The 27660-nt window shown below is 45.6% G+C and overlaps 1 protein-coding gene across 1 annotated transcript; it reads right to left on the bottom strand.

Moving 5' to 3' along the window:
* Positions 1-394: 394 nt before the first annotated feature.
* Positions 395-25006, bottom strand: LOC128659171 (gastrula zinc finger protein XlCGF17.1). Its single transcript, XM_053712855.1, has 2 exons — positions 24818-25006; positions 395-1657 (listed from the first exon to the last, which is right to left on the bottom strand). The coding sequence occupies exon 2, from the start codon at positions 1539-1541 to the stop codon at positions 630-632; it is 912 nt and encodes a 303-aa protein (XP_053568830.1). The 5' UTR covers positions 1542-1657; positions 24818-25006; the 3' UTR covers positions 395-629.
* Positions 25007-27660: the final 2654 nt, after the last annotated feature.

Raw genomic sequence — 27660 nt, 5'->3', positions numbered from 1 at the left:
TACATTTATTAACAAATCATAATTATTAACATGGATCCATGTGTACTGTACATACATATACAAACTAAAAAGATAGGGTTTTATCTGAATAGAAAAACAATATAAATTGGACACATTTACTAGATGCAATATTACACAATTTATAGTTTTTCTATTCAGATAAAACCCTATCTTTTTAGTTTGTATATGTATGTACAGTACACATGGATCCATGTTAATAATTATGATTTGTTAATAAATGTATGATCATTTTTAACTTATTTTTACCTAATTTGTCAGACTCTTCCTTTGCCTTCTTTTAGACGCTCTTGGACTATTGTTGTATTTGTACTACAGTATCGGCCGTTGCTTCACTTTACAGCTTTGTGCGACTTCTAGAAAAGAGTATTACTAATGAAATGTAACCTGTGTTTTATTTACAGAAAAATATAGCGTTTTTCTTTAGAAGTCAACGTCTCCATGTTGAATGCAGAGACTTCAGTAACCCTGATATGAAAGTGCATCACTAATAGCATAAGATTATAGTGTTTTCAATCTACAGCAGAAATAGGGACAGTTTTGTTTCTGACTATTGCTTTATAATACAAAATGTGCAACTCTGTGTCGCCCTACATGTTCTTCGTGCTGGTTTAATAGGAGGGGATCCCAGACTGAATCTTTTTCCAGCACATGTACAATGCGTTTATCCTGTGCGTGTTTTGGTGCCGAGTAAAGGTAGAATTACAGGTGAATCGTTTGCCACATTCGAGGCACTCATGCGGCTTTTTTTCCCTGTGGCTCATTTGGTGTTTAACGAGAAGAGAATGTTTAGTGAAGCTTTTATCACAGTCTGGGCAGTTGAGGGAGGAAGATTTATTTGTGTGGATTTTGCGATGCCGCTGGTAGTCAGAGCTACGGAGAAAGCTCTTGTCGCACTCAGTACAAGTATAGGGCCGCTCCCCTGTGTGTGTTCTGTGATGGGTCACAAGGGTTGAGCTGCGACTGAAGCTTTTCCCACAGTCGAGGCAAGTGTAGGGCTTTTCTCCACTGTGAATCCTCTGGTGATTAACCAAGTGCGGGTGCTGGATAAAGCTCTTACCGCATTCAAAGCACATATAGGGTTTCTCTCCAGTGTGGGTTCTCATGTGCATGGTGAGATATGTGCAGCGACTGAAACATTTCCCACATTCTGAGCAGGTATAAGGTTTCTCCCCAGTATGTGATCTCTGGTGGTTCTTGTACTCCGAAATCTGGATGAATCGTTTCCCACAGACACTGCACTGGAATGGTCGCTCGCCTGTGTGAGTTTTCATGTGTCGCAGGTGAGCTGACTTACAAGGACTTCCCTTCCCACAATCATCACAAATAAAGGCATCTGGATTGGCTGGCGTTCGCTTTCGTTTTTTCTTCTTTTTAACTGGTTCTTCTGCTTTAATAAAAACACTTGTACTGGTGTGCTCATCTGATGCTGCTGTGGTATGGTCCTCAATGCTGTTACATACTTTCTCAGCAACAGAAGATGCCTCTTTTGTCTCAATTCGTTCTTGTTTAATCTTGATCATTTTTTATACTTTGCTTTTCTATTATCTATAATTTTCTTCTCTTTAAAGGACTCTTTCTCACTTGAATTAATATATTGACCAGTGCTGCTTATTGCCCATAATTACAGATTGTTTCCCTGTGGAGGAAAAAAATAAAAATAATATATATATATATATAAATATATATAAATAGAGAAGATCTTTTCACTTTTTCAGTTAATAGTTTAAACCAACATACATTGTTCAAACCTTTGTATATGAAAACTAATCTAGGAAAGGTGAGACTGTACTGAGCCCTGTACAGACAGCGTTAGGAGAGGCGAGACTGCACTGAGCCCAGTGCAGACAGCATTAGGAGAGACGAGACTGCGTTGAGCCCAGTACAGACAGCATTAGGAGAGGCGAGACTGCACTGAGTCCAGTACAGACAGCGTTAGGAGAGGCGAGACTGCACTGAGCCCAGTACAGACAGCGTTAGGAGAGGCGAGACTGCACTGAGCCCAGTACAGACAGCGTTAGGAGAGGCGAGACTGCACTGAGCCCAGTACAGACAGCGTTAGGAGAGGCGAGACTGCACTGAGCCCCAGTACAGACAGCACTAAGCCCAGTACATACAGCATTAGGAGAGGAGAGACTGCACTGAGCCCAGTACAGACAGCATTAGGAGAGGCGAGAATGCATTAGGAGAGGCGAGACTGCACTGAGCCCAGTACAGATAGCATTAGGAGAGGCGAGACTGCATTAGGAGAGGCGAGACTGCACTGAGCCCAGTACAGACTGCATTAGGAGAGGCGAGACTGCACTGAGCCCAGTACAGACTGCATTAGGAGAGGCGAGACTGCACTGAGCCCAGTACAGACTGCATTAGGAGAGGCGAGACTGCACTGAGCCCAGTACAGACTGCATTAGAAGAGGCAAGACTGCACTGAGCCCAATACAGACTGCATTAGGAGAGGCGCGACTGCACTGAGCACAGTACAGACAGCATTAGGAGAGGTGAGACTGCATTAGGAGAGGCGAGACTGCACTGAGCCCAGTACAGACAGCATTAGGAGAGGCGAGACTGCACTGAGCCCAGTACAGACTGCATTAGGAGAGGCGCGACTGCACTGAGCCCAGTACAGACAGCATTAGGAGAGGCGCGACTGCACTGAGCCCAGTACAGACAGCATTAGGAGAGGCGCGACTGCACTGAGCCCAGTACAAACAGCATTAGGAGAGGCGCGACTGCACTGAGCCCAGTACAGACAGCATTAGGAGAGGCGCGACTGCACTGAGCCCAGTACAGACAGCATTAAGAGAGAGGTGAGAGCATTAGGAGAGGCAAGACTGCACTGAGCCCAGTACAGACAGCATTAGGAGAGGCGCGACTGCACTGAGCCCAGTACAGACAGCATTAGGAGAGGCGCGACTGCACTGAGCCCAGTACAGACAGCATTAGGAGAGGCGCGACTGCACTGAGTCCAGTGCAGACAGCATTAGGAGAGGCAAGATTGCACTGAGCCCAGTACAGACAGCATTAGGAGAGGCAAGACTGCACTGAGCCCAGTACAGATGGCATTAAGCGAGGTGAGAGCATTAGGAGAGGTGAGACTGCAGTGAGCCCAGTACAGACAGCATTAGGAGAGGTGTGCACGGCTCTTCAGTATAATATGAATTACTGAATTGTAAAAAGAAGCATGAACCAATGAGCAGGCTGATGGCACAATGACTTTACAAAAGCCTCCTCATCCCACAGCACAAATATCCGTAAAATTGATAAAGGGCATAGGGGCGGTGCAGCTACAGATAAGCCAATAAACCAGTGTGATAAAGTAAACAATATATTGCTATAGATTACACTTCCCCAATTAGAGAAAAGAAATGGGGCAGATATTGTGCTAATTCATTTTATTAACATCAAAACTGCTTAAAGGGACAGTATACTGTAAAATAGTTTTTCCCTTAATGTGTTTACAATTGCTTTTTTACCAACTACAGAGTAAAAAAATGTATGAAAATTAGCTTTTTAAGGTTTATTTCTGTATATTAAAGCTCAGATTTTGTGTTTTGAAGCCACAGCCTAATAAAATAGGTTGAGCTTGTAGATATAATAAGATCTCATTACTGTATCACATTGTGTACATATACCTGCTTCTTTATCTTATATCTGTCCTTAAAACAATCACCAATACTTTGAGAGAACAATGTAAAATCAACATTTTACTACCTTATCTCTGCTTTATCACACTGGGAGTGTAATTTCTTCTGCTGGCTGTGTTTACAAAGCTTATCTATAGCTGGTACGAGCGGCCACAAACTTTTAGAATAGGTGGGGATACCAAATGTTAAATTAACAATTTCAAATGCCAATATAAGGGTAAAGGAGCTACTTGTAAACAATTTAATACACTCCAGCAGGTAAAGTGGATCATTGGGAACAAATTAAAGGGGAGAACATTTTTGAGTAAACTGTCCCTTTAACTGTTTAAGTCAGTGGACACCTGTGGTGCATAAAGGTACCAGTCTATACCCTTACGGCTCTCATTGGCCAGGATTAGGAGTATCAGTCTATACGCTTACGGTTCTCATTGGCCAGGATTAGAAGTATCAGTCTATACACTTTTGGCTCTCATTGGACAGGATTAGGAGTAGCAGTCTATACACTTACGGCTCTCATTGGGCAGGATTAGGAGTATCATTCTATACGCTTACTGCTCTCATTGGGCAGGATTAGGAGTATCATTCTATATGCTTACTGCTCTCATTGGGCAGAATTTGGAGTATCAGTCTATATGCTTACTGCTCTCATTGGCCAGAATTTTGGAGCATCAGTCTATACGCTTACTGCTCTCATTGGCCAGAATTTGGAGTATCAGTCTCTTCATTTTCTGGGTGAATGCCTGGTCAGGAATATTGCATTAGTTGCTTTAGGGCTGTTGTCCTACAACAAGGTAAAGTGCCTTCTGATGAGTTTTGGTCTGAGCCGGTAAGATGCTTCTGTACACTTCAGAACCCATCCCACGACTGCTATCCATAGTCACGTCATCCATAAAGACAAGTAAACCAGTTCCATTGACAACTATACATGACTAACCACAACCTACACCTGTTTTTCTTATCCATACACTCCTCTCTCCATCACAATGATACAGGTTAACCCGTCTCAGAGCTCTACAATGTATGTGTAAAACAGTTAACCTGAATATTGTGTTTTTATGCCAAGCATTCATTTGTAACTTTCTGAGGTTCCGCTGGTGCAGTCACATCAGTATGGTACTGACATATCTGTGACCCTGTCTTTTTTTGCTGTCATCCACCCCCTACTCACCCAACCTTTCTGCTCTCCTCCAGTTTGACACCTCTATCCACTAGTAATTCAATTTGGGACACTAAATAGTCAGTACTAAGTGACCTAATCACAAATTATCAACCCCAACTACATACATTATACAATAAAAAGTATTACACTAAAGAAACTAGCAGATAACAAATGAGTGATGTGCAAGAAATATACAAAACATATCTGTAAATCCCCACTGCAGACAATCCTCCATCAAAGTGGACCCTGCTCTCTGGGAAGATGGTAAATTTTTGGTGGGGCATGTCGATTATCAGTATAGAAAGCCCTAAAAACCTCAGACATAAAGCCTTTATTCAGTGAATTCTACAAGTCTGCACTTTTAGTAAGCACAGGAGTCTGGCTGCCAACCAATAATAAATGCTTTTTGCTTGTACTCAAAGCTGCTAATTAGGCACTAAGTTCAGCCTTTGAGAGCGTGAAGCAAAAGATTGATCATCCCCAAATAGATCTATACAGAAAAAAGGGAACAGTTACTGCTAAGAATTTATTGTGAGGTTACAGATAATTACATTCCATTAGGTTATATTATCTTGCTTCTGACAAGAAAACTTCTATAAACATGATCTGTATTTCAATAACAATTTAATCTCATAAAGTACCCGACACCTTCAATAACAGTTATTTCAGACGTTGGTGGGCGAGAAGCACTTACCGAAATGTCAATAAAGAAAATGAGCCGCCCTCACCAGGAATACAAAATAAAAGGGACAGTATAGGCCAAAATAAACTTCCATGATTCAGATACAGAATGTAATTTTAAACAATTTTCCAATTTACTTTTATCACCAATTTTGCTTTGTTCTTTTGGTATTCTTAGTTGAAAGCTTAACCTAGGAGGTTCATATGCTAATTTCTTAGACCTTGAAGGCCACCTCTTTTCAGAATGCATTTTAACAGTTTTTCACCACTAGAGGGTGTTAGTTCACGTATTTCATATAGATAACACTGTGCTCGTGCACGTGAAGTTATCTGGGAGCAGGCACTGATTGGCTAGACTGCAAGTCTGTCAAAAGAACTGAAATAAATGGGCAGTTTGCAGAGGCTTAGATACAAGATAATGACAGAGGTTAAAAGTATATTATTATAACTGTGTTGGTTATGCAAAACTGGGGAATGGGTAATAAAGGGATTATCTATCTTTTAAAACAATAAAACTTCTGGTGTAGACTGTCCCTTTAATGAGGCCGCAATAAGAACTACATAGTGAGGACACCATGGAAATGAGTACACAATTAGTAATGAAACAACTGCATCACAACTACACAAAAACTAAAATTATGCTTACCTGATAATTTAATTTTCTTCTTGGCAGTGAGAGTCAACGCTAACATTCATAACCTATGGCAAATATTCCTTGCCACCAGGAGGAGGCAAAGACACCCCAAACAATGCAATAGATATCTCTCCCATTTTGCATATCTTCCAGTAGTTCAGCCGAGAATAAGGAAAAGTGAAGAGATACAAGGGGTACAGAGGTGCAAAGAAAACGACTGCCGCCATTAACAAATATCAATCGGGCGAGGTTGTGGACTCTCACTGCCAAGAAGAAAATGAAATTATCAGGTACGCATAATTTTAGTTTTCCTTCAATTGGCAGTGAGAGTCCACCATAACAATCATAAACTGTGGGAAGCCAATACCCAAGCTGTGGAGATCACGAGGCAGTCCTAAGAACCAGACACCACCGCTTGTAGAACTCTTCTACCAAAAGATGCTTCTGCCGAAGCAAAAACTTCAAACTTATAGAATTTTGTGAAAGTGTGTAAAGAAAACCATGTTTCAGCCTTACAAAATTGCTCAACTGACATCTCATTTTTGATGGCCCAGGTAGAAGACACTGCACAAATAGAATGGGCTGTGATTCTCAAAGGAGGCTCCTGTCCCACTTCCCTGTAGGCCGTACTGATCAGACTTCTCAGCCAAAACCAAATAGTAACAGTTGAAGCCTTCTGCCCCTTGCGCTTACTGATATACATATTGAATTAAAAAGATTGACTAAACTCTTTAGTAGCGTGAAGGTAGAGTTTCAACGCTCTGACCACATCCAAATTGTGCAATTGTCCTCTTCTTGGAGGAAACCGGGTTGGGACAATGAAAGAACCACAATCTCCTGATTGATGTTACAAGTATTTACTACCTTGGGTAGGAAGCCTGGTTGAGTCCTCAACACAGCATTATCGTGATGAATCACCAGATACGGAGGATCACACATCAAAGCTGAAAGTTCTGAAACTCTGCAAGCAGAGGAAAGTCAATAAAAATATCACTTTCCAAATGAACAAGTTGATATCAGTAGAATGCAGAGGCTCAAACGGAGCTCTCTGAAGATCCTTAAGAACTAAATTTAAGCTCCACCGGGGAGCAACAGGTTTGAAAACAGGTCTCATTTGGGCCAAAGCCTGAACAAACTCTTGAACGTCTGGTAAACTAGCTAACTTTGACCCTTGAAAGAAATAGCCTACAGGACTTTATACAGACCGTACTGGAGAAATTGAAGGATATGCAGAGTCTTCACTCTACGCCAAGAAAAACCTTGCTAGTGACACAAGTGAAGATAAGTTCTCCATACCTTGTAGTAGATGTGTCTGGTGATCAGCTTGCGAGCCTGAATAGGAGTATCAATCACATTTTCAGAGAAGCTTCTCTGAGCCAAAATCAATCGTTCTCTAGGCAGTCAGTTTCAGAGTATCTAGATTTTGGTAAAATAACGGTACTTGAGTCAGCAGGTCCTGAGGAAGAGGCAACCACCAAGGAGGAGCAGACAATAATATCACATGGTCTGAATACCAGGTCCTGTGTGGCCATGCAGGCGCTATCAGAATAATTGGAATTCAAATTAATAAGGACTTGTAAGACAGGAACCTATATAAGGTGTTCTTTACTTGATTTATATGTGTTAAATATATGACTGTCCTGCGTGACATTAATTGTTTTGATTTATGAATGTTATGTGTTATGCTTGGCTATGCATAATAAAGATATTATAATAAAAAAAAAAATGGAATTCTGTCCTGTTTGATTCGGGCAACCACCTGAGGCAGAAGAAACAGATAAATCAGATTGAAGTTCCACCGCTAAAGCGTCTACCAACTCCACCTGAAGATCTCTGGACCTCAATCTGTACCTCGGGAGCTTGGTATTGAAGCCATCAGATCTATATCCGGAACACACCATCTTTGGGATATCTCAAAAGACAAACTCCTGTTTCAGAGAAAATCCACTTCCCAATTCTTCACAATTGGGATGTAGATATCTGAGACTTGACATTAATGTCTCTCTGCCCATTGTATGATTTGGGACACTTCCTGCATCGCCAGAGAGCTTCGAGTGCCACCCTGATGGTTGATGTAGGCCACAGTCATGATGTATATAGCCCTCAACTCGAGACTATTGATAGGGAGAGATATCTCCTCTGGATGCCAGGTTCCCTGGGCTCTCAGAGTCTCGCGTTTGTGGTGATTATTACCTAGGCGGGGCAACGCAAATTCATTCCTAGGAGAACTGGAGCTGGCAATTGCCACCAGGCAAGACTCTCTCTTGTCTGAGCATCCAGATAGATGACCTGAGACAAATCTAAATGATCTCCATTCCACTGTCTGAGCATACACAACCGTAGTGGTCTCAGATGAAAGCAAGCAAACGGTATAGCATCTGATGCCGCAACCATGAGAAGACCAACCACCTCCATGCATTGTGCTAACGAAGGATTGACATTGGACAGAAGCAGAGGACACACTCCCTGAAGTTTCTCCCTGTGCTGCTCTGTAGGATAGATGTGCATACTGACAGAGTGTATGATCATTCCCAGAAAGTTTACTCTCGTAGCCTGAACAAAAGAGCTCTTTCCTAGGTTGACCTTCCAACCATGCACCTGAAGACACTAGAGTAAGTCCTTTTTGGGAACCACAAAGAGGTTGGAGTAGAACCCTCTTCCTTTTTGGTGAGGAGATTGTGCACACAACTGAGAAGAAACACTTTCTTTACAGGTTTTCCTGAGACTCTTGACAGCAAGAGATGATCCCTCGGAGGAAGAAACCGAAAGCCTATTCTGTAACCCTGATGAACAATGTCCAGAACCCAAGGGTCCTGGACAGAGTGAGACCATTCCCTCTAAAAGAAGCAGAGTCTGCCCCCTACACGACCTGTTCCAAGGTTGGGGGCAAACCCTTAATGCTGACTTGTTGTCTTGAGAAGTCTTCTTGAGCTGCCTGTTCTTATTCCACCCTTAGGTGAGCTTCCAAGTCCCCCTAGGTCACTGTGTCTAAGATTTCTCTGTGTTCGGATGAAAGGAACGAAAATGCTCCGCCGAATGATTCTTAGGCTTAGATTTCTTATCCTGTGGTAGGAAACCTCCCTTGCCACAGTAGCAATAATAGAGTCCAGTTCCGGACCAAATAGACACATGGCCTTAAAGGACAAGGATAAAAGCCAAGACTTAGAGACGTTGTCTGCAGACCACGACTTAAGCCACAGAGCCCTTGACAATAACTGCAAAACTGGAGTTCTTAGCATTGATGCAAATAATCTGGAGAATAGCATCCCTGACACAGGCATTTGCCAGCTTCAGATATTAAATATGATCCTCTAGAGGAGTCTTCACAGTAATCTGCTCTGCTAAGAATTCAAACCTAAATTTAGCTGCCACAGTGACTGCTGCGATTCCCACGGCAGGGTGAAACAGCAGCTAGACTGGAGAGTCGCCCGAGTTGTCCCTCAAGCCTTCTATCTAGGGGATCCTTAAAGGACGTGCTGTCCTCAAGCGGAAGTGTAGTGCGCTTGGCCAATGTGTAGATAGCTCACAATCCACCTTAGGGACGCTGTTCCAGACCTCTGTGTGGGCCACAGAAACAAGGGCAAAAGGGGTCCCCGGCTTTTCCAACTTTTTAACCTGGTCCTCGTCGGAACCCTCAGGATCAACATGACCTTCAGCAAGAAGCTGATCCGATTTCTGTCTTATCTTGCCCTCCCAAGAGTCCTCTTCCGACTCAGCATTAGAGGAAGATTTTTTTTTAATCAGAACTAAATAAATGGTCATCTTCAGAAGGTCGCCCAAAACTATCAGTCACGACTTTCTCTTCCCCGATATCTGTCTAGCGTTCAGGGCAGCAGACCCAGCTGCCACAATGAGTGCCGAAAGATCATTGGTTAGACGGACCTGACCCGTTATCAGAAGTCATTGGCTGTTGCACAGGGATGTCCGCATCTGCCGAAGCCTGAGAATCCATAGTAGGGCCTTCCAGGGGCCAAGCCAGAGAGGGCTCCTCCATGCTCTGACCACTTGGGCCTCCTGCGTGAGACATGTGATAAGCAATTATGAAAGAGCTGTGCCAGAGGGTATACAGTTGATAATTTGAAAAGCATACACTTATCAAACAAAGTCCCCAGACTTTATAATAGCACAGAAACGTCCAAAATGAATGAAAAGTTATTTTGTGAACACACAGCGGGGTATTTAGATCCTAAGCACTAAATAACTGTCCTCATGTAAGCCCTGTTTAAGGCATCTTAACTCCTGATTGGACAATTCGCATTGCGACCACTCTCCCACAGGACTATTGCGCAGGTGATCTGAAGTGGAAATGGTGCGAAAAAATGCCCTAGGATGGGAACAAGTTGCCACCCACTGCTGCGGCCTGTGTTAACACAAGCCTAGCATTCTATTACACCCCGTGACAGACAATATGCAACACTGGTCACTGTCCTGTAATAAACGTGCCAATGCGCAGCCCTCACAGCCCCTATGGCTTGAGTTCATAGAAGGATTCAAATGTGCACAAGACACAGATCGTAAAGCAGGAACAAGACCCATCCATCCTCTTTATTAAACAAAATGTCATGAAAGAGGAGCAAACTTACCCATCATAAGCCTGTGATTTAGTGAGAAAAATGCTGCGTTATCAGACAGGGGATTTAGGTTAAACTGGAAAGAAGCATGGGAAACTCTGTGTCAACCAATTCAATATATACCAATACTCTATCAAGATTTACATGGATATATTATCCCGGCTCACTGAGCTAATCCATCTTAAACTTAAAATCTCTCTCTGCCTACCTCCATGATACGAGGCAAATAACTACTGGGGGGTAGGGGAAGTGGGAGGGATATTTATAGCCTTGTTTGTGGTGTCTTTGCCTCCTCCTGGTGGCCAGGAATAGTATTTATTTCCTAAGATATGGAGAGTCCACAACGTCATTCCAGTTATTAGTGGGATATTCACTCCTGGCCAGCAGGAGGCAAAGAGCACCACAGCAAAGCTGCTAAGTGTCACTCCCCTACCCATAATCCCCAGGCATTCTATTTTCCTCTGTCAATGGAGGAAGTGAAGTTTGTTGTCTGAAGAAAAAATGTCTGAAGAAAAATTTGATTTCTTTTCCCTACAAGCAAGATTTGGGTTTAGCTGTGTCCACGACAATCTCTTCAGTAGAGTAGTGGTGGCTTTTAAGCAGTTAGAAAGTTGTGAGGTAGTCCTTGCTTGGTTTTCTAACATGTTGCTGCCCTTGGTATAGAAAGTCAAAGTTGGTGGATTTGCAGGTAAGTGCTTTTGTCTTCTAGGTATTGGAGACTTGCACTTAAGAAGATTATCTGCATTAATTATAAAGGACATTAATCCTTAATGTAGGATTTCATACTTGCAGTGTGCAGCCACAATATAATGTATGTGATATGGAGACTTAGGGTTAATTCTCCTTTATGGGACTGAAGGGGTTAACCTAATATGTTGCAGGCTCATTTTTATTTAGCGCTTATTGTGTATTAAGGAAGCATTCAGAGATGCAGGGCTTGTCAGAGGAAGCTCAGACGTTTAGCGTGTCTTGAGTGTTTTTTTTTTTTTAACTTTCTATTTATCAACTCCAGAGGGCTTGTTAAAGGGAGACCGGTAAATCTGTTCAATCAGTTGATTGTTCTGGTCTGACACGGCACCAGAAACGCGTGCCATTTCTTTCCCTGCACAGTTTCTGTTCAGCCGGTCACATGACTCCTCCCCTTCTGCTCTTAGAGTCCGGAGCGGTGTCGGTCGTTTTCTTTGCCTTCTTCCTGTCAGTTTTCTTTCTCGGTGGAGCAGGTAGTGCACCTCAGTCTTCTGAGGTGCAGAGGTGCTATTTAAGGAGTACTTTTTTGGAACGATAATTCCGCTCAGGGTAAAATTTAAAATGAAAGTGTAAAAATTTAATTAATTTAAAGTGACAGTGTCGAAATTGAATTTTGAAATTTATTTTATTTCAAAATCCTCTTGTCATTCCATTTTTTCTGGGAAGCCTTGAGCTTTAGTCATGGAGCAGGAGTCTGTTCCAATGGACACATGTTTGCTATGTCTAGAGAACCAAATTGTGTTACCTATGAAATTTTGTACCTCATGTCTAGATAGAACATTAAAATGTAAAGATAGAATTTTTGTTTCTGAGCCTAATGTCTCTCAGGATGATGCTGTTCAGGCTATGCCAGTTTTCTCCTCAAGCGTCCCAAGTCTTAATGGCGTCACATACAGTGCCCTGTAGTTCCTCTCAGCCTCCTGAAGGTGTTTATTTGCCTGCAGATTTTGCTGCACAGGTATCTTCTGTGGTATCTGCTTTTCCTATGCTGGGAGAACGCAAGAGGAAAATTAGACATTCGGATAGTAAGGTTTCTGTTCTACCTACTGCTACGCAGGTTGCCCTCCCTCATAAGTCTGATGAGGATATGCCGCTAGCTTCTGAGGGTGAAATCTTAGATTCAGACAGTATAATGCCTTCATCTGATACTGAAGAAGTAAACTTCAGATTTAAGCTTGAACACCTTTGTGTACTGTTAAAGGAGGTTTTTGCTACTTTGGACGACTCAGATGCTTCTGTCGTTGTCAACCCAAAGAAATCGAGTAAACTTAATAAATACTATGATGTTCCTTCCTCTGTGGAAGTTTTTCCTGTTCCAGACCGTGTGACGGAGATTATTTCTTAGGAATGGGTGAAGCCAGGGATACCTTTCTCCCCGTCTCCCGTTTTTAAAAGATATTTCCTGTTGCTGACTCTATTAAAGATTCATCAAACAAGTATAGAACAGCACCAAAGGAATGGAGTGCCCGTGAAGACAGGTGAACTGCCCCTTCACCAAGTAGTAATCCAAAACAAGGAAGGTGTCCACAGCTCTCCAAAAGTAGAAATAATCTTTATTAGGACATATAAGTTAGCAACGTTTTGAGGTTAACACCTCTTAATCATGCATAGGCTGACACATTACTGAACAAACTTTTATACCTGTTGATTTGGCGCCACAGGGCCCACAACTTGAAAAAGATGTAACAATAGCGACACCTGCTGAGACATTTATATTACAATAAAAACATTCCATATAAATACAAACTTAAAATAAAATGTTGATGGAACAAATATAGAATACCATTTTATATAGTGAGAAAATCTTTTCATAGGTTAATATTTTCCTGCACTAACATATAGTGTTACATGTTTGTTTTATGTTTATTTTAAATAGTTGGATGCTAGCAAGACAATTGTAGGATAATAATATCTAACTATTGATTTAAAAGATGTTACACACAAGGTATATAGAGAAATTTAGGAAAATTTGGAAAAATTTATTATGGAATCTTTTAAGTTAAATTCATTTTATATGAGAAAATTCATTGTATATATAAAAAATTCATATAAAGTAAAGTAAAAGGGGCTATTTCTACTCTGGCTAAGAAAACTAGACTACAATCCCTTTAGAGGATAGCTGCTCCTTTAAGGATCCCATTGACAAGAAGCTGGAGGCTTATTTAAAAAAGATGTATGTTCATCAGGGTCTTCAATGGCAACCTGCAGTTTGTATTGCCACATTAGCAAGTGCTGCATCTTATTGGTGCGATGACATGTCTGAATCACTTTTAGTAGAGACTCTGTTGGCGGAGTTCCAAGATAGGATTAAGGCTCTCAAACTAGCCAATACCTTTATTTTTTTATGCTAATATGCAAATCATTAGACTGGGAGCCAAGATGTCTGGCTTTACTGTCCTAGCCCGCAGGGCATTGTGGCTAAAATCTTGGTCAGCTGATATTACCTCCAAGTCCAAGCTTCTGGTGCTTCCTTACAAGGGTAAAACCTTGTTTGGACCTGGTTTGGCAGAAGTAATTTCTGATATTACGGGTGGAAAATAATCTTTTCTACTACAAGACAAGAACAGATCTAAAAGACGTCAAAGAAATTTTAGTTCCTTTCCTAACTTCAAGGGTCAAAAGTCTTCCTCCCTCTCTTTTTAAGCAGGAACAGTCCAAGTCTTCTAGAAAACCCCATCAGTCTTGGAGCAAGGGGAAGCAATCAAAGAAACCTGCAGCTGAGTCTTAGTCAGCATGAAGGGACTGCCCCCGGTCCGGGATCGGATCACGAGGGGGGCAGACTTTCTCAGTTTTGTCAAGTATGGATATGAGACTTCCCAGATCCTTGGGCTGTGGACATAGTATCTCAGGGTTACAAAATAGAATTCCAATCTCTTCCTCCCAAGGGCAGATTTCACCTCTCAAGATTATATGCAGACCAGGTAAAAAGAGAGACATTCTTGAACTGCGTTCAGGACCTTTCCTCCCTGGGAGTGATTGTTCCAGTTCCAGTAAGGGAAGAGGGTCTAGGATTCTATTTAAATATGTTTGTGGTTCCCAAAAAAGAGGAAACTTTTTGACCCATTCTGGACATAAAGTGTCTCAACAAGTTTCTCAGGGTACTGTCCTTCAAAATGGAAACCATTCGCTCCATTCTTTCTTTGGTCCAAGAGGGTCAATTTATGACTAACATAGACCTGAAGGACGCGTATCTTCATGTTCCTATCCACAGGGATCATCAAAAAATCCTGAGATTCGCTTTTCTAGACAAGCACTTTCAGATTGTGGCTCTTCCGTTTGGCCTTGCCACAGCTCCCAGAATTTTCTCAAAAGTTCTGGGGGCTCTCTTGGCAGTAGTCAGGTCTCGGGTAATTGCAGTGGCGCCTTACCTGGACGACATATTGGTTCAGGCGATATCTTTTCAACAAGCAAACTCTCATACAGAGATCTTGTTGTCTTTTCTACATCCCCACGGATGGAAAGCGAATCTGGAGAAGAGTTCCCTTGTTCTAGCTACAAGGGTGGTTTTCTTAGGGAACATCATAGATACCCTATCTATGAAGAAATTTCTGACAGAGGTCAGAAAATCCAAAATGCTTTCCTCTTGCCTCTCTCTACAATCTACTGTTCGGCCATCAGTGGCTCAAATGTGTGGCGGTAATTTGTCTGATGGTCGCTTCCATGGACATCATTCCCTTTGCTCTATTCCATTTGAAAGCTCTGCCATTATTCATGCTCAAACAATGGAACGGAGACCATTGAGATCTGTCTCAGAGGATAGATCTAGATCAGTCGACAAGACACTCTTCCGTGGTGGCTTTCTCAGGAGCATCTGTCTCATGTTCAATCTTTTTGTCAGGCCCTGGTCAGAATTAGGCCTGTGTTTAAACCTGTTGCTCATCCTTGGAGCCTTAACCTTGTTCTTAAAGTTTTGCAGCAGGCTCTGTTTGAGCCTATACATTCCATAGATATTAAGTTATCTTGGAAGGTTATTTTCTTTCATATTGCTATCTCTTCTGCTCAGAGAGTTTTGGAACTCTCGGCTTTGCAATGTGATTCGCCTTACATTATCTTTCATGGGGATAAGGCGGTTCTTCATACTAAACTGGAGGCTTCTCCCTAAAGTACTTTCGGATAAAAATAATAATCAGGAAATTGTTGTTCCTTCTCTCTGTCCCAAACCTTCTCATAAAGAACATCTGTTGCATAACTTGCTCTAAAATTCTACCTACAGGCGACTTAGGATTTTTGCCAGTCTTCTGCCCTGTTTGTTTCTCAGGAAAGCGTAAAGTTCAGAAGGCTACTGCTACTTCTTTTTCACTCTGGTTGAGAAATAAAATTCGTTTTGCTTATGAGATTGCTGGTCAGCAGCCTCCTGAAAGAATTACAGATCATTCCACGAGGGCTGTCTCCTCTTCTTGGGCTTTAAAAAATGAAGTTTCTGTGGAACAGATTTGCAAGGCTGCAACTTGGTCCTCTCTGCATACTTTTTCTAAATTTGATACTTTTGCCTCGGCTGAGGCTTCTTTTGGGAGAAAGGTTCTTCAAGCGGTGGTGCCTTCCATTTAGGTCTGCCTGTCTTGTTCTCCCTCCCATCATTCCGTGTCCTCTAGCTTGGGTATTGGTTCCCACTAGTAATTGGAATGAGGTTGTGGACTCTCCATATCTTAGGAAAGAAAACAAAATGTATGCTTACCTGATAAAATTCTTTCTTTACGGATATGGAGAGTACACGACCCCACCCATAATTAAGACAGTTATTTTTGACTAAACCTCAGGCACCTCTACACCTTTGTGTTATTCCTTTTTCCATTTCTCTTCGGTCGAATGACTGGGGATTATGGGTAGGGGAGTGACACTTAACAGCTTTGCTGTGGTGCTCTTTGCCTCCTCCTGCTGGCCAGGAGTGAATATCCCACTAGTAATTGGAATGACGTTGTGGACTCTCCATATCCGGAAAGAAATTCATCAGGTAAGCATACATTTTATTTTCCGCAGGTTATGAATGTTATAGTGGACTCTCACTGCCAATTAAAAGAAACCGGGAACTCCAGGCACAAACTAGGACTGTAGACCATGACTGATCGGCTTTATCTAACCACACATTAAAAAAAAAAGAAAAAAAAAAAGAAAAAGGGGAACACAGGCTCAAGCTAAGCAATGTAGACCACACATTACATATAAACACAAGAACCCTGACACAAGCTAGGCACTGTAGACCGTGACTGATCAGCTTTATCTAGCTCACACATTACATATAAACAGGGGAACCCAAGCACAAGCTAGGCACTGTAGACCATGACTGATCAGCTTTATCTAGCTCACACATTACATATAAACACGAGAACCCAAGCACAAGTTAGACACTGTAGACCATGACTGATCAGCTTTATCTAGCCCACACATTACATATAAACACGAGAACCCAAGAACAAGCTAGGCACTGTAGACCATGACTGATCAGCTTTATCTAGCTCACACATTATATATATATAAACAGGGGAAACCCAAGCACAAGCTAGGCACTGTAGACCGTGACTGATCAGCTTTATCTAGCCCACACATTATATATAAACAGGGGAAACCCAAGCACAAGCTAGCCACTGTAGACCATGACTGATCAGCTTTATCTAGCTCACACATTATATATAAACAGGGGAAACCCAGGCACAAGCTAGGCACTGTAGACCGTGACTGATCAGCTTTATCTAGCTCACACATTACATATAAACAGGGGAACCCTGACAAAAGCTAGGAACTGTTGACCATGACTGATCAGCTTTAGCCCACACATTACATATAAACACCAGAATCCAAGCACAAGCTAGGCACTGTAGACCGTGACTGATCAGCTTTATAGCTCACACATTACATATAAACAGGGGAATCCTGACACAAGCTAGGCACTGTAGACCGTGACTGATCAGCTTTATCTAACCAACACATTACATATAAACAGGGGAACCCAAGCACAAGCTAGGCACTGTAGACCGTGACTGATCAGCTTTAGCCCACACATTACATATAAACACAAAAACCCTGACACAAGCTAGGCACTGTAGACCATGACTGATCAGCTTTATCTAGCACACACATTACATATAAACACGAAAACCCTGACACAAGCTAGGCACTGTAGACCATGACTGATCAGCTTTATCTAGCCCACACATTATATATAAACAGGGGAAACCCAAGCACAAGCTAGGCACTGTAGACCATGACTGATCAGCTTTATCTAGCCCACACATTACATATAAACAGGGGAACCCAAGCACAAGCGAGGCACTGTAGACCATGACTGATCAGCTTTATCTAGCCCACACATTACATATAAACAGGGGAATCCTGACACAAGCTAAGCACTGTAGACCGTGACTGATCAGCTTTATCTAACCAACACATTACATATAAACAGGGGAATCCTGACACAAGCTAGGCACTGTAGACCGTGACTGATCAGCTTTATCTAACCAACACATTACATATAAACAGGGGAATCCTGACACAAGCTAAGCACTGTAGACCGTGACTGATCAGATTTATCTAACCAACACATTATATATAAACAGGGGAACCCTGACACAAGCTAAGCACTGTAGACCATGACTGATCAGCTTTATCTAGCCCACACATTATATATAAACAGGGGAAACCCAAGCACAAGCTAGGCACTGTAGACCATGACTGATCAGCTTTATAGCTCACACATTACATATAAACAGGGGAATCCTGACACAAGCTAAGCACTGTAGACCATGACTGATCAGCTTTATCTAGCTCACACATTACATATAAACACGAAAACCCTGACACAAGCTAGGCACTGTAGACCATGACTGATCAGCTTTATCTAGTCCACACATTACATATAAACAGGGAAACCCAAGCACAAGCTAGGCACTGTAGACCATGACTGATCAGCTTTAGCCCACACATTACATATAAACACGAAAACCCTGACACAAGCTAGGCACTGTAGACCATGACTGATCAGCTTTATCTAACCAACACATTACATATAAACAGGGGAAACCCAAGCACAAGCTAGGCACTGTAGACCGTGACTGATCAGCTTTAGCTCACACATTACATATAAACAGGGGAACCCTGACACAAGCTAGGCACTGTAGACCATGACTGATCAGATTTAGCCCACACATTACATATAAACACAAGAATCCAAGCACAAGCTAGGCACTGTAGACCGTGACTGATCAGCTTTATAGCTCACACATTACATATAAACAGGGGAATCCTGACACAAGCTAGGCACTGTAGACCGTGACTGATCAGCTTTATCTAACCAACACATTACATATAAACAGGGGAACCCAAGCACAAGCTAGGCACTGTAGACCGTGACTGATCAGCTTTATCTAACCAACACATTACATATAAACAGGGGAACCCTGCCACAAGCTAGGCACTGTAGACCGTGACTGATCTGCTTTATCTAACCAACACATTACATATAAACAGGGGAACCCTGACACAAGCTAGGCACTGTAGACCGTGACTGATCTGCTTTATCTAACCAACACATTACGTATAAACAGGGGAACTCAGGCACAAGCTAGGCACTATAGACCATGACTGTACATTTGTACTATAGTTACTAACTGGGGATGTGAGAGGAAAGTGTAAGAGGCTGTAAGGTTGTCCTGTTACTATATTTGTACTATAGCTACTAACTGAGGGTGTGAGAGGAAAGTGTAAGAGGCTGTAAGGTTGTCCTGTTACTTTATTTGTACTATAACTACTAACTGGGGATGTGAGAGGAAAGTGTAAGAGGCTGTAAGGTTGTCCTGTTACTATATTTGTACTATAGCTACTAACTGAGGGTGTGAGAGGAAAGTGTAAGAGGCTGTAAGGTTGTCCTGTTACTTTATTTGTACTATAGCTACTAACAGGGGGTGTGAGAGGAAAGTGTAAGAGGCTGTAAGGTTGTCCTGTTACTATATTTGTACTATAGCTTCTAACTGTGGGTGTACTAAACCAACTCACTCCCCCCATATGCACTAAACCAACTCACCCCCCCATATGCACTAAACCAACTCACCCCCCCCATATGCACTAAACCAACTCACCCCCCCCATATGCACTAAACCAACTCACCCCCCCATATGCACTAAACAAACTCACTCCCCCCATATGCACTAAACCAACTCACCCCCCCATATGCACTAAACCAACTCACTCCCCCCATATGCACTAAACCAACTCACCCCCCCCATATGCACTAAACCAACTCACCCCCCCCATATGCACTAAACCAACTCACCCCCCCCATATGCACTAAACCAACTCACCCCCCCATATGCACTAAACCAACTCACCCCCCCATATGCACTAAACCAACTCACCCCCCCATATGCACTAAACCAACTCACCCCCCCATATGCACTAAACCAACTCACCCCCCCATATGCACTAAACCAACTCACCCCCCCATATGCACTAAACCAACTCACCCCCCCCATATGCACTAAACCAACTCACAGCCCCCATATGCACTAAACCAACTCACAGCCCCCATATGCACTAAACCAACTCACCCCCCCATATGCACTAAACCAACTCACCCCCCCATATGCACTAAACCAACTCACCCCCCCATATGCACTAAACCAACTCACCCCCCCATATGCACTAAACCAACTCACCCCCCCCATATGCACTAAACCAACTCACCCCCCCATATGCACTAAACCAACTCACCCCCCCATATGCACTAAACCAACTCACCCCCCCATATGCACTAAACCAACTCACCCCCCCCATATGCACTAAACCAACTCACCCCCCCCATATGCACTAAACCAACTCACCCCCCCATATGCACTAAACCAACTCACCCCCCCCATATGCACTAAACCAACTCACCCCCCCATATGCACTAAACCAACTCACCCCCCCCATATGCACTAAACCAACTCACCCCCCCATATGCACTAAACCAACTCACCCCCCCCATATGCACTAAACCAACTCACCCCCCCATATGCACTAAACCAACTCACCCCCCCCATATGCACTAAACCAACTCACCCCCCCCCATATGCACTAAACCAACTCACCCCCCCATATGCACTAAACCAACTCACCCCCCCCATATGCACTAAACCAACTCACCCCCCCCATATGCACTAAACCAACTCACCCCCCCCATATGCACTAAACCAACTCACCCCCCCATATGCACTAAACCAACTCACCCCCCCATATGCACTAAACCAACTCAACCCCCCCATATGCACTAAACCAACTCACCCCCCCCCATATGCACTAAACCAACTCACCCCCCCCATATGCACTAAACCAACTCACCCCCCCATATGCACTAAAGCAACTCACAACCCCCATTGCACTAAACCAACTCACCCCCCCATATGCACTAAGCCATCTCATAGCCCCCATTGAACTATACCATCTCATACCCCCCCATTGCCCTAAACCAACTCACAGCCCCCATTGCACTAAACTAACTCACCCCCCCAAGTGATGCAGTAAAAGCCGCAGTTTGGCTCCAAAATTATTGTATTTATAGGCACAGACCAATACAGCCTTGAGAAAGACCTTTTAATAGGTTGAAATGCGTTGGCTGGTGAGATTCATTTCATTAGTATATTCTTTATAGATTGCATATTGCACTATTTTTTGTATTTGTCTTCATTATCAGGTGTTCCATTATGTACCCCCTTCCCCTAGCCTGCGCCCCCTTCAGCCAGCCGTCCCCCAGTCTGCGCCCCCTTCACCCAGCCGTCCCCCAGTCTGCGCCCCCTTCACCCAGCCGTCCCCCAGTCTGCGCCCCCTTCACCCAGCCGTCCCCCAGTCTGCGCCCCCTTCACCCAGTCTGCGCCCCCTTCACCCAGCCGTCCCCAATCTGTGCCCCCAGTCTGCACCCCCTTCACCTAGCTGCCCCCGAATTTGCACCCCCTCCACCTAGCTGCCTCCACAGTCTACCCCCTCCACCTAGCTGCACCCCCTTCTCATAGCTGCCACCCCAGTCTGCACCCCTTTCACCTAGCTGTCACCCCAGGTCTGCACCCCCTTCACCTAGCTGTCACCCCAGGTCTGCACCCCCTTCACCTAGCTGTCACCCCAGGTCTGCACCCCCTTCACCTAGATGAGCCCACAGTCTGCACCCCCTTCACCTAGATGAGCCCACAGTCTGCACCCCCTTCACCTAGATGAGCCCACAGTCTGCACCCCCTTCACCTAGATGAGCCCACAGTCTGCACTCCCTTCACCTAGATGAGCCCACAGTCTGCACTCCCTTCACCTAATTGCCCCCCAGTCTGCACCCAATTTACCTGGCTGCCCCCAAATTTGCACCCCCTTAACCTGGCTGCCCCCCCAAGTCTGCCCCCCCAGTCTGCACCCCCTTCACATAGCTGTCCCCCAGTCTGAACCCCCTTCACATAGCTGTCCCCCAGTCTGAACCCCCTTCACATAGCTGTCCCCCAGTCTGAACCCCCTTCGCATAGCTGTCCCCCAGTCTGAACCCCCTTCGCAGAGCTGCCCCCCCAGTCTGAACCCCCTTCGCAGAGCTGCCCCCCCAGTCTGAACCCCCTTCGCAGAGCTGCCCCCCCAGTCTGAACCCCCTTCGCAGAGCTGCCCCCACAGTCTGTACCCCCTTCGCAGAGCTGCCCCCCCAGTCTGAACCCCCTTCGCAGAGCTGCCCCCCCCAGTCTGAACCCCCTTCGCAGAGCTGCCCCCCCAGTCTGAACCCCCTTCGCAGAGCTGCCCCCCCAGTCTGAACCCCCTTCGCAGAGCTGCCCCCCCAGTCTGAACCCCCTTCGCAGAGCTGCCCCCCCAGTCTGAACCCCCTTCGCAGAGCTGCCCCCCCAGTCTGAACCCCCTTCGCAGAGCTGCCCCCCCAGTCTGAACCCCCTTCGCAGAGCTGCCCCCCCAGTCTGAACCCCCTTCGCAGAGCTGCCCCCCAGTCTGCACCCCTTCGCAGAGCTGCCCCCCAGTCTGAACCCCCTTCACCTAGCTGCCCCCCCCAGTCTGAACTTCCTTCACCTAGCTGCCCCCGAATTTGCAACCCCTTCACCTAGCTGCCACCCCCAGTCTACCCCCCTCAACCTAGCTGCCCCCCCAGTCTGCACCCCCTTCACCTAGCTGCCCCCCCAGTCTGCACCCCCTTCACCTAGCTGCCCCCCCCCGGTCTGCACCCCCTTCACCTAGCTGCCCCCCCCGGTCTGCACCCCCTTCACCTCGATGAGCCCCCGGTCTGCACCCCCTTCACCTCGATGAGCCCCCGGTCTGCACCCCCTTCACCTCGATGAGCCCCCGGTCTGCACCCCCTTCACCTAGATGAGCCCCCGGTCTGCAACCCCTTCACCTAGATGAGCCCCCGGTCTGCAACCCCTTCACCTAGATGAGCCCCCGGTCTGCAACCCCTTCACCTAGATGAGCCCCCGGTCTGCAACCCCTTCACCTAGATGAGCCCCCGGTCTGCAACCCCTTCACCTAGATGAGCCCCCGGTCTGCACCCCCTTCACCTAGATGAGCCCCCGGTCTGCAACCCCTTCACCTAGATGAGCCCCCGGTCTGCAACCCCTTCACCTAGATGAGCCCCCGGTCTGCACTCCCTTCACCTAGATGAGCCCCCGGTCTGCACTCCCTTCACCTAGATGAGCCCCCATTCTGCACCCCCTTCACCTAGATGAGCCCCCAGTCTGCACCCCCTTCACCTAGATGAGCCCCCAGTCTGCACCCCCTTCACCTAGATGAGCCCCCAGTCTGCACTCCCTTCACCTAGATGAGCCCCCAGTCTGCACTCCCTTCACCTAGATGAGCCCCCAGTCTGCACCCCCTTCACCTGGCTGCCCCCAAATTTGCACCCCCTTCACCTAGTTGCCCCCCAAGTCTGCACCCTCTTCACCTAGCTGCCCCCCCATTCTGAACCCCCTTCACATAGCTGTCCCCCAGTCTGAACCCCCTTCACATAGCTGTCCCCCAGTCTGAACCCCCTTCACATAGCTGCCCCCCCAGTCTGAACCCCCTTCACATAGCTGCCCCCCCAGTCTGAACCCCCTTCACATAGCTGCCCCCCCAGTCTGAACCCCCTTCACATAGCTGCCCCCCCAGTCTGAACCCCCTTCACATAGCTGCCCCCCCCAGTCTGAACCCCCTTCACATAGCTGCCCGCCCAGTCTGAACCCCTTCATCTAGCTGCCCCCCCCAGTCTGAACCCCCTTCACCTAGCTGCCCCCCCCAGTCTGAACCCCCTTCACCTAGCTGCCCCCCCAGTCTGAATCCCCTTCACCTAGCTGCCCCTCCCAGTCTGAACCCCCTTCACCTAGCTGCCCCCCCAGTCTGAACCCCCTTCACCTAGCTGCCCCTCCAGTCTGAATTCCCTTTACATAGCTGCCCCCCCAGTCTGAACCCCCTTCACCTAGCTGCCCCACCAGTCTGAACCCCCTTTGCATAGCTGCCCGCCCAGTCTGAACCCCCTTCACCTAGCTGCCCCCCCAGTCTGAATCCCCTTCACCTAGCTGCTCCCCCAGTCTGAACCCCCTTCACCTAGCTGACCCCGAATATGTACCCCCTTCACCTAGCTGCCTCCCCAGTCTGCACCTACTTCACCTAGCTGCCCCCCTTCTCATAGCTGCCACCCAGTCTGCACCCCCTTCACCTAGCTGTCATCCCAGGTCTGCACCCCCTTCACCTAGATGAGCTCCAGTCTGCACCCCCTTCACCTAGATGAGCCCCCAGTCTGCACCCCATTCACCTAGATGAGCCCCCAGTCTGCACCCCATTCACCTAGATGAGCCCCCAGTCTGCATTCCCTACACCTAGTTGCCCCCCAATCTGCACCCAATTTACCTGGCTGCCCTTAAATTTGCACCCCCTTCACCTAGCTGCCCCCACAGTCTGCACCCCCTTCACCTAGGTGCCCCCCCAGTCTGCACCCTCTGCACCTAGCTGCCCCCCCCAGTCTGAACCCCCTTCACCTAGCTGTCCCCCCAGTCTGAACCCCCTTAACCCAGTTGCCCCCCCAGTCTGCACCCCTTCGCATAGCTGCCCTCCAGTCTGGGCCCCCTTTGCATAGCTGCCCCCCAGTCTGAACCCCCTTTGCATAGCTGCCCCCCCCAGTCTGCACCCCCTTAACCCAGCTGCCCCCCCAGTCTGCACCCTCTTCACCTAGCTGCCCCCAGTCTGCACCCCTTCACATAGCTGCACCCCCTTCGCCTAGCTGCCCCCCCCCCAGTCTGCACCCCCTTCACCTAGATGAGCCCCCAGTCTGCACTCTCTTCACCTAGTTGTCCCCCCAGCCTGCACCCCATTTACCTGGCTGCCCCCCTTCACATAGCTGCACCACCTACACCTAGCACAGTAGCACACTCTCCTCACTTTACCCCCAATCACTCACCCGCACATCATCAGTACCGCACTGTACGCCGGGACACGAAGATCTCTTGCACTTCCTGTTACTTATCGGTTTAAGATACTACAACTCCCTTCAGGCACTGCGCGAAATGTAGCTAATCCTGCTGGGATTTAGAGTCCTGTTGATGATATAATCCAGACGGAAGCATCTAGGAAACCAAAAACTCCCTGCATGCACTGCGGCACTAAACACAGGAAACACAAGCGGCCAGACATGCGCAGAAGAAGACTCCAACTTCATCAGAACGCAGTTTGTGGGAGGAGCGTATACAGCATAGGCGGGGCCTGCAAAAAACAATGTGATTGCCCATAATTGTGCGTGAAAGAAGGGCGTGGCCAATCACTGTCTGGTTTTTGGGAGACAGAATTAAGCAAATCACTGAGCTGTACCAGTAAAAGAGGTGGGGCCTATCACTGAGGTATACCAGTAAAAGGGGGTGGGACCTATCACTGAGGTATACTAGTAAAAGGGGGTGGGACCTATCTCTGAGGTATACCAGTAAAAGGGGGTGGGGCCTATCACTGAGGTATACCAGTAAAAGGGGATGGGGCCTATCACTGAGGTATACTAGTAAAAGGGGGTGGGACCTATCACTGAGCTGTACCTGTAAAAGGGGGTGGGGCCTATCTCTGAGGTATACCATTAAAAGGGGGTGGGGCCTATCACTGAGGTATACCAGTAAAAGGGGGTGGGACCTATCACTGAGGTATACTAGTAAAAGGGGGTGGGACCTATCTCTGAGGTATACCAGTAAAAGGGGGTGGGGCCTATCACTGAGGTATACCAGTAAAAGTGGATGGGGCCTATCACTGAGGTATACTAGTAAAAGGGGGTGGGACCTATCACTGAGCTGTACCTGTAAAAGGGGGTGGGGCCTATCTCTGAGGTATACCAGTAAAAGGGGGTGGGGCCTATCACTGAGGTATACCAGTAAAAGGGGATGGGGCCTATCACTGAGGTATACCAGTAAAAGGGGGTGGGGCCTATCACTGAGGTATACCAGTAAAAGGGGGTGGGGCCTATCACTGAGGTATACCCCCCAACTGTCCCGATTTTCGCGGGACAGTCCTGATTTTAGGGGTCTGTCCCGAGTTGCTAGCCATCTGTCCCGATTTGCCCCAGGCATTTTTTTTTAACTCTATTGGGCCCATACTCAGAAGCAGCTGGCTTTGCTCTCACAGGGTTAGATACCTGTTATATCCCCTGTGGAAAAGGAATGGTGTGTGGGTTAAGCAGGAGTAAGAAGGCTAAATACACTCTGACCACGGGTAATGGTGACCTCTCTAACCTACCTCTGGTTGTGATGATGTCTAACCCCTGGTGATAATACTAGCATGTCTTCAGTTTTATACAATGAGCAGTGCTAATACCAGGGTAACGAACAGTGGCAGCCGCAGACTGCCAGCTAATGTGCTTGCCAACCCCAGGACCCCATACAATGAATTACAGATACCCATATATGATGTAGTGTGTGTCTGTATCTGTATCCATAACTGTGTGTGTGTGTCTGCATGTATAAGTGTATGCTATGTAGTGTGTGTGTGTATCTGCATGTGTAAGTGTATGCTATGTAGTGTGTGTGTATCTGCATGTATTAGTGTATGCTATGTAGTGTGTGTGTATCTGCATGTATACGTGTATGCTATGTAGTGTGTGTGTGTATCTGCATGTATAAGTGTGTATCTGCATGTATAAGTGTATACTATGTAGTGTGTGTGTGTCTACATGTATAAGTGTATGTTATGTAGTGTGTGTGTATCTGCATGTGTAAGTGTATGCTATGTAGTGTGTGTGTCTGTCTGTATCTATAAGTGTGTGTGTGTATCTGCATGTATAAGTGTATGCTATGTAGTGTGTGTGTCTGTCTGTATCTATAAGTGTGTGTGTGTATCTGCATGTATAAGTGTATGCTATGTAGTGTGTGTGTATCTGCATGTATAAGTGTATGCTATGTAGTGTGTGTGTATCTGCATGTATAAGTGTATGCTATGTAGTGTGTGTGTATCTGCATGTATAAGTGTATGCTATGTAGTGTGTGTGTGTATCTGCATGTATAAGTGTATGCTATGTAGTGTGTGTGTATCTGCATGTGTAAGTGTATGCTATGTAGTGTGTGTGTATCTGCATGTATAAGTGTATGCTATGTAGTGTGTGTGTCTGCATATATAAGTGTATACTATGTAGTGTCTGTGTATCTGCATGTATAAGTGTATGCTATGTAGTGTGTGTGTGTGTATCTGCATGTATAAGTGTATGCTATGTAGTGTGTGTGTGTATCTGCATGTATAAGTGTATACTATGTAGTGTGTGTGTATCTGCATGTATAAGTGTGTATCTGCATGTATAAATGTAAGCTATGTAGTGTGTGTATGTGTATCTGCATGTATAAGTGTATGCTATGTAGTGTGTGTGTGTGTATCTGCATGTATAAGTGTATGCTATGTAGTGTGTGTGTGTATCTGCATGTATAAGTGTATGTTATGTAGTGTGTGTGTATCTGCATGTATAAGTGTATGCTATGTAGTGTGTGTGTATCTGCATGTATAAGTGTATGCTATGTAGTGTGTGTGTATTTGCATGTATAAGTGTATGCTATGTAGTGTGTGAGTATCTGCATGTATAAGTGTATACTATGTAGTGTGTGTGTATCTGCATGTATAAGTGTGTATCTGCATGTATAAATGTAAGCTATGTAGTGTGTGTATGTGTATCTGCATGTATAAGTGTATGCTATGTAGTGTGTGTGTGTATCTGCATGTATAAGTGTATGCTATGTAGTGTGTGTGTGTATCTGCATGTATAAGTGTATGCTATGTAGTGTGTGT

Source organism: Bombina bombina, chromosome 5 (assembly GCF_027579735.1).
Source record: "Bombina bombina isolate aBomBom1 chromosome 5, aBomBom1.pri, whole genome shotgun sequence".
NCBI lineage: Eukaryota > Metazoa > Chordata > Amphibia > Anura > Bombinatoridae > Bombina > Bombina bombina.
The sequence above is the reverse complement of the archived record's forward strand: the minus strand, read 5'-3'. Positions and strand labels throughout refer to the sequence as shown.